This window comes from Salvelinus sp. IW2-2015, linkage group LG4q.1:29 (assembly GCF_002910315.2).
Source record: "Salvelinus sp. IW2-2015 linkage group LG4q.1:29, ASM291031v2, whole genome shotgun sequence".
In the NCBI taxonomy this organism is placed as follows: Eukaryota; Metazoa; Chordata; class Actinopteri; order Salmoniformes; family Salmonidae; genus Salvelinus; species Salvelinus sp. IW2-2015.
In genome coordinates this window covers 14,214,954-14,229,219 of record NC_036842.1, presented here as the reverse complement: position 1 = coordinate 14,229,219, position 14,266 = coordinate 14,214,954, and the positions used below count along the sequence as shown (strand labels likewise).

Genomic DNA, 14,266 nt, shown 5'->3' with positions numbered 1-14,266 from the left:
GTGGTTTGGATGTTGAGTAAAACAGTTTGTAGTTTGGTCTAGTAATCCCTTCGTTTTGGTTTACGCACCCATGGCTGAATTGTAGCACTAGACTTTGACAAATTGACTTTAAATGGGTGTTTCCTTCGCTGCTTAAGATTGACGAGCAGGTGGATGATGATGAGGAAGAGGACGAGAAGGTGGGTGTTCGTTCACTTTTGGTTGGAGGCTGTTTGATAGTTGCCAAAGTGTTGTTGAAGATCCTGTTGCATATTAAGTATTGTCTAACTCACCTTCCCCCTGACTAGCAGGTCATAACTTCACCCTCTATAGAGCCTTTATGAACCCCCATAGTGAAACCATAGACAGTCAACTACTGGAGCTAGATTTCTCACATGATAGTTCCCTGTGGCCAATTAGATGAGTCTTTAGTCTTTTGAGGGTATGGAAGTGTAATGGTAAGAACTTCTGCACCCAGAGGATCAGTTTCAGATTATTGGGGCTGTGAAAGTGTGAAATGCCTGGAATAAGCTCGTATCCACAATGGTTTGTTTCTTCACTGCTGATGAATGGCATATGGCTTGTGGTTGGGTTTTTCTAAGGTAAGACAATCAGTGTTCATCTAATGAATGTAGAGAGTGGAACTTTAATCTGAGCTGTGTTTTCAAAGAAGCACAACCCTGGGGTTGTGTGAAGCCGTGATGTTGTCGTCAAAGCTCTGCGTCGTGCTGTGAGGAGATGAACTTGAAAGGCGGACTGTTCTGGGCTCCTGTAAAGGAGGGAGGGAAGGAGTGATTAGGAATTGAGTTGTCCCAGATGAAGCTCAGTAGGAATAGTTCACAGGAACTTCACAGTACATGCTGACTCACGCTTTTCTGCCTGTCAACACCAATTAGACACTTAAAAAAACAAGACACACTGTTCAAGTTTCATTGTCAACAAGCACCAATTAAAAAAATAATAATAATAATAATAATGTTTTATTTTGACAGTCAGAAATACTCAAATAAACTACAGTATCTTCAAAATTGTACAATATAATGGAATGGTCGTAAACCGTTGACTGATAATGAACATTCTGCTGTACCACATGTCTTTTTATCTGTTTCCTGGAAATCCTTCACACAGGTCTTCATTATAAGCACTCTGACCTTCAAACTGTGGTGCTGACTTTGTGCAGTTAGCAGGAATAAAAGAAACTTGGGCATTTTCCCCCTCTTTTTCCCCCCTAGGGCAACATGGGCAAAATGATAGAATGGCGGCAGGTGGGTGTAACACGAGGACATTATGTATGTGCATGTATGGACATTCTGTACATGGATATATATATATATATAAAATCTATTGTTTTTGAACCTCAAATAGAAAACTGACGATCCCTTTTCCGTACAGTGCATTCGGAAAGTATTCAGACCCCTTGACTTTTTCCACATTTTGTTACGCTACAGCCTTAATCTAAAATTTATTAAATTGTATTTTTTCCATCAGTCTACACACAGTACCTTATGACAAAGCAAAACGTTTTTTTTTACATTTTTGCAAATGTATTAAATAGAAAACGGATCATATTTACATAAGTATTCAGGCCCTTTTCTCAGTACTTTGTTGAAGCACTTTTGGCAGCGATTACAGCACTGAGTCTTCTTGTGTATGACGCTACAAGCTTGGCACACCTGTATTTGGGGGGTTTCTCCCATTCTTCTCTGCAGATCCTCTCAAGCTCTGTAAGGTTGGATGGGGAGCGCCACTGCACAGCTATTTTCAGGTCTCTCCAGAGATGTTTGATCGGGTTCAATTCCGGGCTCCGGCTGGGCCACTCAAGGACATTCAGAGACTTGTCCCGGCTGTGTGCTTAGGGTTGTTGTCATGTTGGAAGGTGAACATTTGACCCAGTCTGAGGTCCTGAGTGCTCTGGAGCAGGTTTTCATCAAGGATCTCTCTGTTCATCTTTCTCTCAATCCTGACTAGTTTCCCAGTCCCTGCTACTGAAAAACATTGCCACAGCATGATGCTGCCACCATCATGCTTCACCGTAGGGATAGTGTCAGTTTTCCTCCAGACGTGACACTTGGCATTAAGGCCAAAGAGTTCAATCTTGGTTTCATCAGACCAGAGAATCTTGTTTCTCATGGTCGGAGTCTTTAGGTGCCTTTTGGCAAACTCCAAGCGGGCTGTCATGTGCCTTTTACTGAGGAGCGGCTTCCTTCTGGCCACTCTACCATACAGGCCTGATTGGTGGAGTGCTGCAGAGATGGTTGTCCTCCTGGAAGGTTCTCCCATCTCCACAGAGGAACTCTGGAGCTGTCAGTGACCATTGGGTTTTTGGTCACCTCCCTGACGAAGGCCCTTCTCCCCCGATTGCTCATTTGGGCTGGGCAGCCAGCTATAGGAAGAGTCTTGGTGGTTCCAAACTACTTCCATTTAAGAATGATGGATGCCACTGTTTTCTTGGGGATCTTCAATGCTGGTACCCTTCCCCAGATCTCTGCCTCGACACAATCCTGTCTCGGAACTCTATGGACAATTTCTTCGACCTCATGGCTTGGTTTTTGCTTTGACATGCACTGTCAACTGAGGGACCTTATATAGACAGAATTTACCACAGGTGGACGCCAATCAAGTTGTAGAAACATCTCAAGAATGATCAATTGAAACAGGATGCACCTGAGCTCATAGCAAAGGGTCTAAATACTTATGTAAATAAGGTATTTCTGTTTTTTATTTTTAAATTTGCAAAAATTTCTAAACCTGTTTTCGCTTTGTCATTATGGGGTATTGAGTGTAGATTGTTGAGGAAATTATTCATTTAAACAATTTTAGAATAAGGTTGTAACATAACAAAATGTGGAAAAAGGGAAGGCGTCTGAATACTTTCTGAATGCACTGTAAATACAGAACATGATACTGTACTGTCTGATACTGCTGTCATTGTTGACATGGTCGGCTGATGTAACTTGTAAACCGACTCAGTGTATCAATCAGTTCTGAGGGTTTATCAACCGTTCTGCCTCCGGCTGGAGGTTCACAATATGTTTTGTGTTCTGTCTCACTCCAACCCTCCAGGAAAGTGTGGAGGAGGAGGTGGTTGAGGAGGAGCAGGTTGAGGTTTGTTGGTGTAGTAGAGGTTGTGTCAGTGACACACTGTCACTGATATCGTCATGGTTACATATCGTCATTCCCACTCACTGCCCCTCTCTCCACTCACGTAGTGGTGGTCACACTCGTATTCGCCACGTCATTGTGCCTTCTCATGGTGGGAATGGACACCACCATCGTTACCGGGGTAACTTTGATCTTGTTGGGTTTTTCACTGGTCATCTGTTTGGTGCAACACTCTTCCCCTATATGACTACGGTACTGTTGTCCCTTACCTGTTCTCTAAATCCAAGTGCAGCTGTCTTGCGCTCCATTACACAGACATCTCCTTCCCACAACGTCATTTACTTTCAGACTACTATGCAGTTTAATGATTTAGTTATTTTCCCTTTTCTTTTGTTTTCAATAGACTGACAAAGAGAAGGTGGGTTCATTACAAACAAGTGTTGCATACATACAGTATGTAGTCCTATGCAAAGGTTTACTGTATATCTTTTTCCAATTTTGTCTTTTGGTTAAGTCTATTATCCTAAATCTTCTCCTGCTGTTAGTACTAGTTGGGTCTGTTGCTGGTCCGTACTTTCGTTATTGCAACAAAAGACACATTTGACACTTTTTTTATTTTTTTATATTTACTTTTTTTTTTACTTCTCTCAAAGATGGATGCACCCCCAGAGGAAAAGGTGGGTTAGAGTTTGCCTTTCTCCCTGGGTTGTATAGTTGAGCGGTAGCTATGCTGCTCACAAAAATGTCACTGGTTCATTGGTCAACACATTTCCCAATTGGTACAATATTATTTTGTAGCACCATCAGATATTTGCCATGTATTTCTAGTTTTTACCTCATACTAGCTCTTGATAAAAGACAGCAATAAATACGGTCATCTCCTTTTTTCCCCCTCCCACTCTCTGATAGCCTGAAAAGAAAGACGAGGAGAAGGTGAGTGTAGTAAGGATGTGACATCATCAGTGCCCATCTCCACTAACACTGTATCACTCTCACTAACTGTCACTTACTCAGCAGTATACACACGTACAGGAGGCTCATGAAAAACATACTCAATCTCTCCCTATAGCCCCTGTAAGCCTTCCTCGTATCCACTGGTGCAGAACTCCTTCAGTAGTCTCCCCTACAGCTGTCCTATATTCTTGTCTGGAATCTAGACATGTAGTCTAGTCCCTGGCAGTCCATGTATCAGCTGGCCTATTGAAGCATTAGCTTAATGGGCCACATCATGTTGTCATCTGTCTGGCTGGGGTTGCTTTAGGCCTCTGAGATGGTTTCTGTCAGACTGATGCTGTGGTTGTAGATACGGGACACATTGTGACCCCTGGTGGTCCTCCAATAGGATATACTTCTGAGTCAATGAATCTGCTGTCATATTAAACCGCCATTTTCTTTCATCTGCTTTCTTTGAAGGTGGTGATTATTACCGACAAAAAGGTGGGTTAGTCTACAGGAGTGTTGGCTCTAATAACAATGACTAACTAACTGGAAGAGAAGTAGCAGTGACATTGCAAGTATAGGGAATCTCGCTACTTCAGTCAAACATTTTTCACAGTTTCTCTGAAAACAATGTTTGAGTGACCATTGCCTTTTCTTGCCATGCTTGTTCATCTACTGGCAAAAAGCAAAATAACACATTTTCTCCATTGCTGCTGGATTATTGTGTGTGCTCTACTTTGGCTTGCAATTCGCATACTTTACAGTATGTGTATTATCTGGCATCAAAGGGAATTATGTTGCTGTTTTCCCCCATATCTATGGTTTTTGAGAATCATGCTTAACTGTTTTACAAAAAAAATTCTGTACTCAGACTTATTACACTGTCTCTGTGTGCTTCTCTGCGTCTGTCTGACTATCTGTGTGTTTGCCTGTTTGTATGCAGCTGGACACAGAAGCCAGTGACCTCCTGAATGAGCTTCAGGTCAAGCTGAACAATGTGCTGGATGAGCTGAGTACCACGTTTGGAAACAGGTACACACAGTCCCAGGACTCCAACATGTACACTCTCCCCATACTATGTCACTCATAATGTTTCTACTGTGGACTCATGCACACAGCTTCAGTCTGTAGTATATGGAGTCCATTTTGGCTCTGAACCCTAACCCATGTGGCTCCTTTCTCCTGTAGTTTCCAGGTCCGTATTGATGACTGTATGAGACAGATGGCCTGTCTGCTGTACCAGATCAAGGGCCCAGTCAACACCAACAGCCACAACATGGTGGAGGCCGACTCGGACAACATGCTACGGCCACTTATGGACTTCCTGGATTCAAAGTGAGTGGATCCCTCCTGCTTCTCTATTGGCTGCTGATTTGGTGGTGTCCATTTTGGTGCATTCCCTCTGAAGTCATTTTTTTTTGTCAGAATGTTGCGTGATTGTGTATTTGTTGATTTGCTGTATGTGTTGTCTCATTAAACGTCCGTGTGTGTCTATGCAGGTTAACGCTGTTTGCCACAGCATGTGAGAAGACCGTTCTAAAGCGGGTTCTGAAAGAGCTGTGGAGGATTGTGATGAGCAGCCTGGAGAAAACCATCGTCCTGCCCCAAGGCAACGACACATTCGTAAGGCCTAACACCCTCCTAACATTTACCCTCAAACCTGGCCCGTTTCCTCACGACTCTCTACTCCAAACACACCGTCACCTAATGTTATGTGTATTCCTCTCCTCAGGGGGCTCAGATCCTGTCTGCAGCCAAGGAACTGGGGCAGCTCTCCAAGCTCAAGGATCACATGGCAGGAGAGGCCAAAAGCCTGACACCTAAACAGTGTGCTGTCATGGATATAGCACTGGACACAATCAAAGTTTGTGTTTCAGTTTATAGGCAAACATACACCTGTGGTAAAGTTACTACTTAGATGATGAGGGGACTGTGTTTCTGATCCTTTAATTACAGTCCTCATTCATTGTATAGTAGGGAATCAAACCTTCTTCATCTCGCTCTCTCGCACTCTTCTGCAGCAATACTTCCATGCAGGAGGGAACGGTCTGAAGAAGGCGTTCCTGGAGAAGAGTCCTGAGTTGACCTCACTACGCCACGCTCTGTCCCTCTACACACAGACCACAGACACGCTCATCAAGACCTTCGTCACAACACAACACACACAAGGTGAGGCGGCGTGCATGCGCACACACAATAGCATCAGTCTGCTTCCTATTGTGTCTAACTAAATACATTAGTCATAAAATAAGACCTTTGCTTCTCCCCTGCTTTGCCACCATTGGTCACCAGAGAGGCTCCCTCTTGAGCACTGTTCTATTTAGTATTGGGCTTGAAGTTGATCTATCAGCTAAATACTGTGTGTGCCTCTGTTACATACCTAGAAACTAACTTTCACTGGCTCTGTGACTTTTCTGTGTGTGCTGTGATTTGTCTAACTCTAAAATGACTCACTGCTGCCATTTGACACTTTCTTTGCTTATTTGTCTTCTCTCTTGTGATCTTTTCTGCTGCCTCCTCACCAGTGCACAATGGGAAGGGTATTAGGTTAACTCCCAACGAAAAAATACAACCCTCCAGGGGTAGGTGGTGCTGTTAATGGATAGCATGTGCTAACAACCCCGGTCTCCTTTACTCTGTGCACATAAACCCCCTCCCACCTGCCCCTGTGGGTGAGTTTGCCCCAAACACCAACCTTGACTGCTCCTCCTCCTGGTTGTATGACCCTACCCATACCCTCTCCTCCTCCTCCCTAAAGGATACTACTGGTATCTATAATCACACTTACTACCACTGGAAGATAATGTCTTGTTTCCATCTGTGTGCGCTAGGGTCAGGAGTGGACAAGCCGGTGGGAGAAATATCCGTTCAGATCGACCTATTCACCCACCCTGGTACTGGGGAGCACAAAGTCACTGTCAAAGGTTTGTATATTTGTAGAGTTAAGGAAAGAATGACTCCAATAAACCCTTTTCTCTGTGTCTCCCAACAAACAAACTTATCTCCTTCCTCGTTGTACCAGTGGTGGGAGCCAATGATCTGAAGTGGCAGACGTCTGGGATGTTCCGGCCCTTTGTGGAGATCACCATGATTGGACCACACCTCAGTGACAAGAAGCGCAAGTTCCAATCCAAGTCCAAGAACAACAGCTGGGCGCCCAAGTTCAACGAGACCTTTCACTTGTGAGTGCAGAGCCAAGCAATAGTACAGTAGCATGCTGCCTACAATGATCCATATGTAGTCCCTTGAAATAGCCATTGCTCATTGTAAAAAAAAAAAGTGTAAGAAATTATCTCTCTCCCTCCCCTCTTCCATGTCTCCTCAGTATCCTAGGTAATGAGGATGGCTTTGAGTGCTATGAGCTGCAGATGTGTGTGAAGGACTACTGTTTTGGCCGTGCCGATCGGGTGGTGGGCATGGCTGTGATGCAGCTGCGGGATGTGGCAGAGAAGGGCAGTGTGGCGTGCTGGTGCCCCCTGGGTCAGCGTGTCACCATGGACGAGACAGGCCTCACCGCCATGCGCATCCTCTCCCAGCGCTCCAACGACGAGGTGGCCAAGGAGTTCGTCAAGCTCAAGTCTGAGATACGCTCTGAGGAGGAGGGCAGATGAGGTCTCCCTGAAGGAGGGGAGGGGTGTGAAGGGCCTCTAGTGAAGTGGGAAGTAATAGGAGCACTTTGACTACTTTGGACTAATAATGTCCCCTGGCTGCTACTGGCTGTTTGATGGACACTGGTTCACCATCACATTGTCACTCACTGTGTTTCTCAGACTCCCCTTTTGTGTCCCTCACTCACTATCTCCTACACATACGTAGTTAGTTTCTCTCTCTCTCAATGGTTATTAGACACAATCTCACACGATATTGTACTTACTGTGGGTCGGCCAGTCTGGCACTATGGACATGCCATGGGCGCTATATGCCAATCAATTCCTGCCAGCCTGTATGTACTTCAGTACAGGGTCTTCCCCTCACCCCACAATCCCCCCTAGTGTTCATGTGCAATACCCCCCAACTGTGGCCATATGTTTGATGCCTTACACTTTAGAAGCTGTGAATGTGTGAAGTTCAGACACAAAACTGTAACTGTAGTAGAAAGCGGTTTATCTTCCTCAATCTCTCTTTAGTGTTCTTCAGGATCCATGTTCACATCATTGATGCCACTATTAGGGTCCAAACGCAGGATGTCATTGTTGGTGTTTTGGTCGAAGTAGATTCACCTGGTTTCTATCGTTTGGACTTCTACCACATGTCAAGTACCCTACTCCTAATTATAGTGTACAAATCCAATTTTTTCCCTTACAAAAAAAACACACTTCACTTTTCTATTGGAATTAGTGCCATGTGGTGGTTCTAAAGTGAGTTTTATGTTTGAGTCTCCCCCCTATTTTTTGACAGGAGGTACTGTAATGGCAACAGCACTCAATGTAAAGGGTTTGTAAAGTTGTGTGCCTTGTCAGGTATTGGGCTCCTATTCATAACCCATTAGTCCCATACAGTGTTAACAATGCACTTTGAATGAGAACTACTGTAATACTTTTTAGTCTAAATTGTCATAAATGTTCTTAACGCAAGGGCTGCCTTCTATCCAGAGAGAAACTTCCTTTTAAGGATAGAGAGTGGTGAGCACTTTAATATGGACTATTGCTTCTTACATTAAAAACGGCAATGGTGTATGTAGGGCCCTGTCTTGAACTTAGTAATCACTGCTAAATAACCCTGTTGAATACAACATTTTACAAACATTTGGCTAATGTTGCCAACCCTCAATGACAGCCATTTTATTTATAGTTTTTATGTATTTAATCCATATGTAGATTCTGGTCTACTTTGCAAACAGAGGGCTGCTAGATGGCGTTTGAGTATAGTTTTCAAAGTGGTTTTGAATGGCTTTTTACTGCAGTTTTCTAGCAGGACCCTACAGATACTAACTGAACCTAGAGGGTCTTTTGGGACCAGAGGAGTTTAAACGATTTTCATCTCAGATGAGGGAAAGGCTAGTATGGTTCGTAACAAGGCTAGGAAAAGGCAGTCCAAGCCCTCGGTTTCCAAATATTTTCCAACTATGTTTCCTTGTATCTCTGAGTGGCCTTACATTGGTGATAATAGAAGATTTCTATATACATGTTTTTACCCCCCATTTTCTGTGTATTTCTTTTGTCTCACAACGATGCAGAGGGTTGGTCAATTTGACCTAAATGAACCGTATCAGACTGATATTGTCAATGTGATTTTCCTTATTGCTGTTACTTTATTTTTGTTTTTAATTGTATTGGAGGATTTATATTTTTCGTTTAGATGTAGTAATTTTCTTAGATATACTATTCATATTTTTGTTTTCCGTTTTGATCCCTCTTAAAAAATGTTGGAATGATGTGAAGATGTTCAGTACTGTATCATGAGTTCTATTGGATCTACAGTATACACAGTAAGGGGTAATGCATGCCTGTCATATCCCTGATAGAAATAAGGAGAGAAAAAATGTAACATATCACGCCTAAAAAAAATATTTTGCTAATTGTCAAGTAACACTGCCGTTGTCCATACAATAATAGTCAGTTTGATGTTCACAAAAAGAAGAAAACTGCAACATCACACACTGTTAAAGCTATATATGGGCTTTATATGCAGTATACAGTACCAATGTGAATACATCTTTTTGGCTGTTGATTTAGGGGAAAATGTCTACTTCTAAGGAGGGCACTGCCACTAACATACATGTTCCTTGTGCCAAGCTGTGCAAGTGTTCACTTTTTATCGTTTTATTACATTTTTTTTATACATTTTTTTTTAATCTTGTGAAGCATTGCACTATAATTAAATCACTACAATAGTTAGTTAGCACGTGTTGTATGTCCAAGTAACTGGACTTTTGTGAAGTTTTATTTGTATTTTGCAACTGGAAAAATCATGGTATTGATCATTAAAATGTGTACATTACAATGTATTAATTTTGTATAAAGTATTTAAGAAATAACTATTGATGTGTCTGGCTAATTATTAGGAGTTCACAGCGAACTCATATAGATTGGTTACTTTGATTTTGAGTTTGGCACACAGAAACTACAGGCCAACTACCAATTAGCCTAAAGGTGGCTCTGTTATAAGCAGTCTCACTTAAACCCTCATATCCGGTGGCCCGTTTGACCTAAACACTTGAAACCGTGTATGTAGGTGTCTTTCAAAAAAACAAAATGTAGGCGTCTCCTCATCCTGAACAAATTCTCCTCAAGGACCCATAATGTCCGTCAGGATAGATTTTCCTCCATCTTGGACACTTTATTTTTTTTACTTTTGAAAAACGTATTCTCATGAACCATACACTAACACCAAATAGTAGGCCCATGGTACATCTTAGATTTTCTCAAATTAAGTTAAGGGGTTGGTTAAGAGATGACTGAGTAATTGATAAATCAGGAAATATGATTTTACTTGTCCATTTTTAAATCCACTAGACAATGGCCCATCAACTCAAAACTTTTAAGTGTTAAGTTTGGCATTTATCTTCAAAAATAAGGAACCTTAACAATCAAATTTGACTATGTAAAACTAATGCTTTAAATAATCATAAAAAAGCTGACTCAATTTGGAATGTAGGACCATGGTACTTCTCCAAACTTAGCTTTTCTCAAACTAAGGGATTGGTCAAAAGATGGCTGAGTTATTGAGACATCTGATTTGTGTCCATTTAAACCACTGTAAATCCACTTCCATGGTGGCCTATCAACTTGAAACGTCATCGCTATCATGGACGTCCCTAAAATGAACCACACTGAATTTCTTGTTGATTTCTCAAAAAACATGGAAACTATTAACAACTAATTATTTTCATATTTAAAGCTAATGCTCAAAATCATCTTCTCATGAACCATATGCCAGATTCATTCCAGATTTTGTGTATATAGACTCATTACATCAGTCGCTTAATGGTTTTGAGATTTTCTTTTTCTGTATTCAAATACTGTATGGCCGGACTGTACCTATAGATGCACGTTAGCACTTATGCTAATGCAAAAAATACTTAATCCTCATGAACCATAAGTCAGATTGACTCCAGATTTGGTATATAGACTCAATGAATTAGCCTCGAATGAATTTGAGAATAGTCAGCCACACTACACTACTAGATGGCACCATATCAAACTAGGGCTATAAGAACTGAGCCGATGGACATGGGGCCATGACATTTGGTATGGCGCACCTTCCTAATATTGAGTTGCACCCCCTTTTGCCCTCAGAACAGCCTCAATTCATCGTGGCATGGACTCTACAAGGTGTCAAGCGTTCCACAGGAATGCTGGCCCATGTTGACTCCAATGCTCCAAGTTGGCTGGATGTCCTTTGGGTGGTGGACCATTCTTGATACACATGGGAAAATATTGAGTGTGAATAACCCAGCAGTGGTGACACACTCAAACCTGTGCGCCTGGCACCTACTACCATATCCTTTTCAAAGGCACTTAAATATGTGGTCTTGCCCATTCACTCTCAATGTCAAACACATACAATCCATGTCTCAATTGTCTTAGGTTAAAGAAGGATTTTTAATCCTTGTCTCCTCCCCTTCATCTACACTGATTTTGAAGAGGATGTAAGTGAATTCAATAAGGGATCATAGCTTTCACCTGGTCAGTCTGTCATGGAAAGAGCATTAGTTAGTTCCTAATGTTTTGTACACTCAGTGTACAGTGCCTTCTGGAGGTTTTCAGAACCCTTGACTTTTTCCACATTTTGTTAGGTTACAGCCTTATTCTAAAATTGATTCAATTGTTTTTTCCTCATCAATCTACACACAATACCCCATAACGACAAAGCAAAAACAGTTTTTTTTTAAATGTTTGCTAATTTATAAAAAATGAAATATCACATTTACATAGGTATTCAGACCGTTTACTCGGTGCTTTGAAGCACATCTGGCAGCGATTATAGCAAGGATGAACCAAACTTGTGCTCTACAAAAAAAATTCTGAGGTCTTGGCTGATTTCTTTTGATTTTCCAATGATGTCAAGCAAAGAGGCACTGAGTTTGAAGGTAGGCCTTGAAATACATCCACAGGTACACCTCCAATTGACTAAAATTATGTCAATTAGCCAATCAGAAGCTTCTGAAGCCATGACATTTTCTGGAATTGTCCAAGCTGTTTAGAGGCACAGTCAACTTGGTGTATGTAAACTTCTGACCCACTGGAATAGTGATACAGTGAATGTTGAAATAATCTGTAAACAATTGTTGGAAAAATGACTTGTGTCATGCTCAAAGTAGATGTCCTAACCGACTTGCCAAAACTATAGTTTGTTAACAAGAAATTTGTGGAGTTTTAATGACTCCAACCTGAGTGTATGTAAACTTCCGACTTCAACTGTATCTCTGAAGACCATCCGGTTATGATATCTATTTGCCATATATTTTTCAGCTGTGCTGTGATGTTTCACAAAAGTTCTGAACCTTTCTATTCTCATAGTTTCTACAGATGGTAAATTAAAGATTTTAAAATTCTAAAAGTATTATTGATTGAATGACTTTTAAAATCACCCAACAGTCCTATTGCAGAGTTAGCTCCAGGTAAATGTTGTAATTCTTCAGCCATTCCTGAACCTGTGACCAAAAACAAGCTACATATGGACCGTTTCAAAACAAATTATCTAATGAGTCTCTTCGCAGATAAATCCGCGGAGCTTGCATGATTGTGTCCCCCATACATATAACATTCTATTGGTTGCAAGAATTTTGTATGATTTAAATTGAAAAACTCCACTGTAAGTGTTGGATCCCGCGTTGTTTCGTGTGCCATGGAATCGGTACTTTGAAAATCTCTATCCAAATATTTTGCAATCTATTTAGCAAAGCTGTAAATTTTTTGGTCCTTAAATTAAACTAGTATGACTTTTTTATTTCTACCAATTTTCTTTAACCATTTTGGTCTTTAATGCAGGGCCGACAGACAGGTTCCCTTACTTCTTCCACTTGCCTCTACCATTTTTTTGGTAATGCTGTAATTAGTTGGTTGCAATTTTGAGTAGAGCAGACAATTCCATATATTTTTGTTAGCTGCGTGTGTGTCAACTTATATCCCCTTTTTCACCCCAATTTTGTGATATCCAATTGGTAGTTAGTCTTGTCCCATCGCTGCAACTCCCTTACGGACTCGGGAGAGGCAAGGGTCATGAGCCAACTCCCATACGGACTCTGAAGAGGCAAGGGTCATGAGCCATGCGTCCTCCGAAACACGACCCTGCCAAGCTGCACTGCTTCTTGACACACTGCTCACTGAACTTGGAAGACAGCCGCATCAATGTGTCGGAGGAAACACCGTCCAACTAGCGACCAAAGTCAGCTTGCAGGTCCCCGGCCCGCCACAAGCAGTCGCTAGAACGCGATGGGACAAGGAAATCCTAGCCGGCCAAACCCTCCCCTAACCCGGACGACGCTGAGCCAATTGTGCACCGCCTCATGGGTCTCCCGGTCACAGCCTTCTGTGACACAACCTGGGATTGAACCTTAGACTGCTGCGCCACTCGGGAGGACCAGATTATACAATTTTTGTAACTTTTATATATATTTTTTTATCATTTGAGTTTAAGCATAATATTTGTTGTCTTTTCTGGTGGACTAAACTGAAAATCAACCAACTTTCTATGGCGTGTTTTAAAAATAACTATATTTTGTAGATGCGAGCCAGGCCTAAGCGAATGCGAGCCAGGCCTAACCGCCCAACATCAGTGCCCGACCTCACTTTTGCTCTTGTGGCTGAATGGAAGCAGATCGCCGCAGCAATGTTGCAACATCTAGTGGAAAGCCTTCCCAGAAGAGTGGAGGCTGTTATGGCAGCAAAAGGGGGACCAACTCCATATTAATGCCCGTGATTATGGAATTAAATGTTTGACTTTTGGTCATGTAGTGTATGTTCTACAGGGTCTTGGTAATACCTTGATTCATAAAAGACACATGCCCTGTAAAGACCACTGTGTCATTGAAGAAGGGTCATGAAGACCAACCCACAGTTATGACATGATGTGTCTCTTCAACAGTCCTTGGTACCATGTGTCTATTCGTGTCTGGTCGTCCGTTTACCCATTGGCTCATAACGTAGTCCTGGGGACTACAGAGGACCCTTTGTACTCATGTCCAGGAATTGGATTTCACCTGTGGCTCTGAAGCGCTGAGATTCTGATCAACATCCTCCCCCTACTTTCATAACAATTATCACAACTCCGATGGTAATGACACTTCAAGTCCACGTATGAG

General features: G+C 42.0%; 1 protein-coding gene across 3 annotated transcripts in view; it reads left to right on the top strand.

Annotated features, from left to right (window-relative positions):
- Window positions 1-9,991, top strand: part of unc13bb (unc-13 homolog Bb (C. elegans)) — a 102,446-nt gene extending 92,455 nt beyond the window's left edge. Inside the window, exons 31-42 of one of the 3 annotated variants that reach the window (XM_070441853.1) lie at window positions 3,735-3,758; window positions 3,991-4,014; window positions 4,495-4,518; window positions 4,964-5,052; window positions 5,209-5,355; window positions 5,520-5,643; window positions 5,753-5,884; window positions 6,042-6,189; window positions 6,546-6,602; window positions 6,852-6,944; window positions 7,043-7,202; window positions 7,346-9,991. In XM_070441853.1, the coding sequence (XP_070297954.1) occupies window positions 3,735-3,758; window positions 3,991-4,014; window positions 4,495-4,518; window positions 4,964-5,052; window positions 5,209-5,355; window positions 5,520-5,643; window positions 5,753-5,884; window positions 6,042-6,189; window positions 6,546-6,602; window positions 6,852-6,944; window positions 7,043-7,202; window positions 7,346-7,631 (1,308 nt within the window). In that variant the 3' untranslated portion in view covers window positions 7,632-9,991. The remainder of the gene's footprint in view (window positions 1-3,734; window positions 3,759-3,990; window positions 4,015-4,494; window positions 4,519-4,963; window positions 5,053-5,208; window positions 5,356-5,519; window positions 5,644-5,752; window positions 5,885-6,041; window positions 6,190-6,545; window positions 6,603-6,851; window positions 6,945-7,042; window positions 7,203-7,345) is intronic. The other 2 variants (XM_023983879.1, XM_023983880.1) reach the window with 2 other exon arrangements.
- Window positions 9,992-14,266: the final 4,275 nt, after the last annotated feature.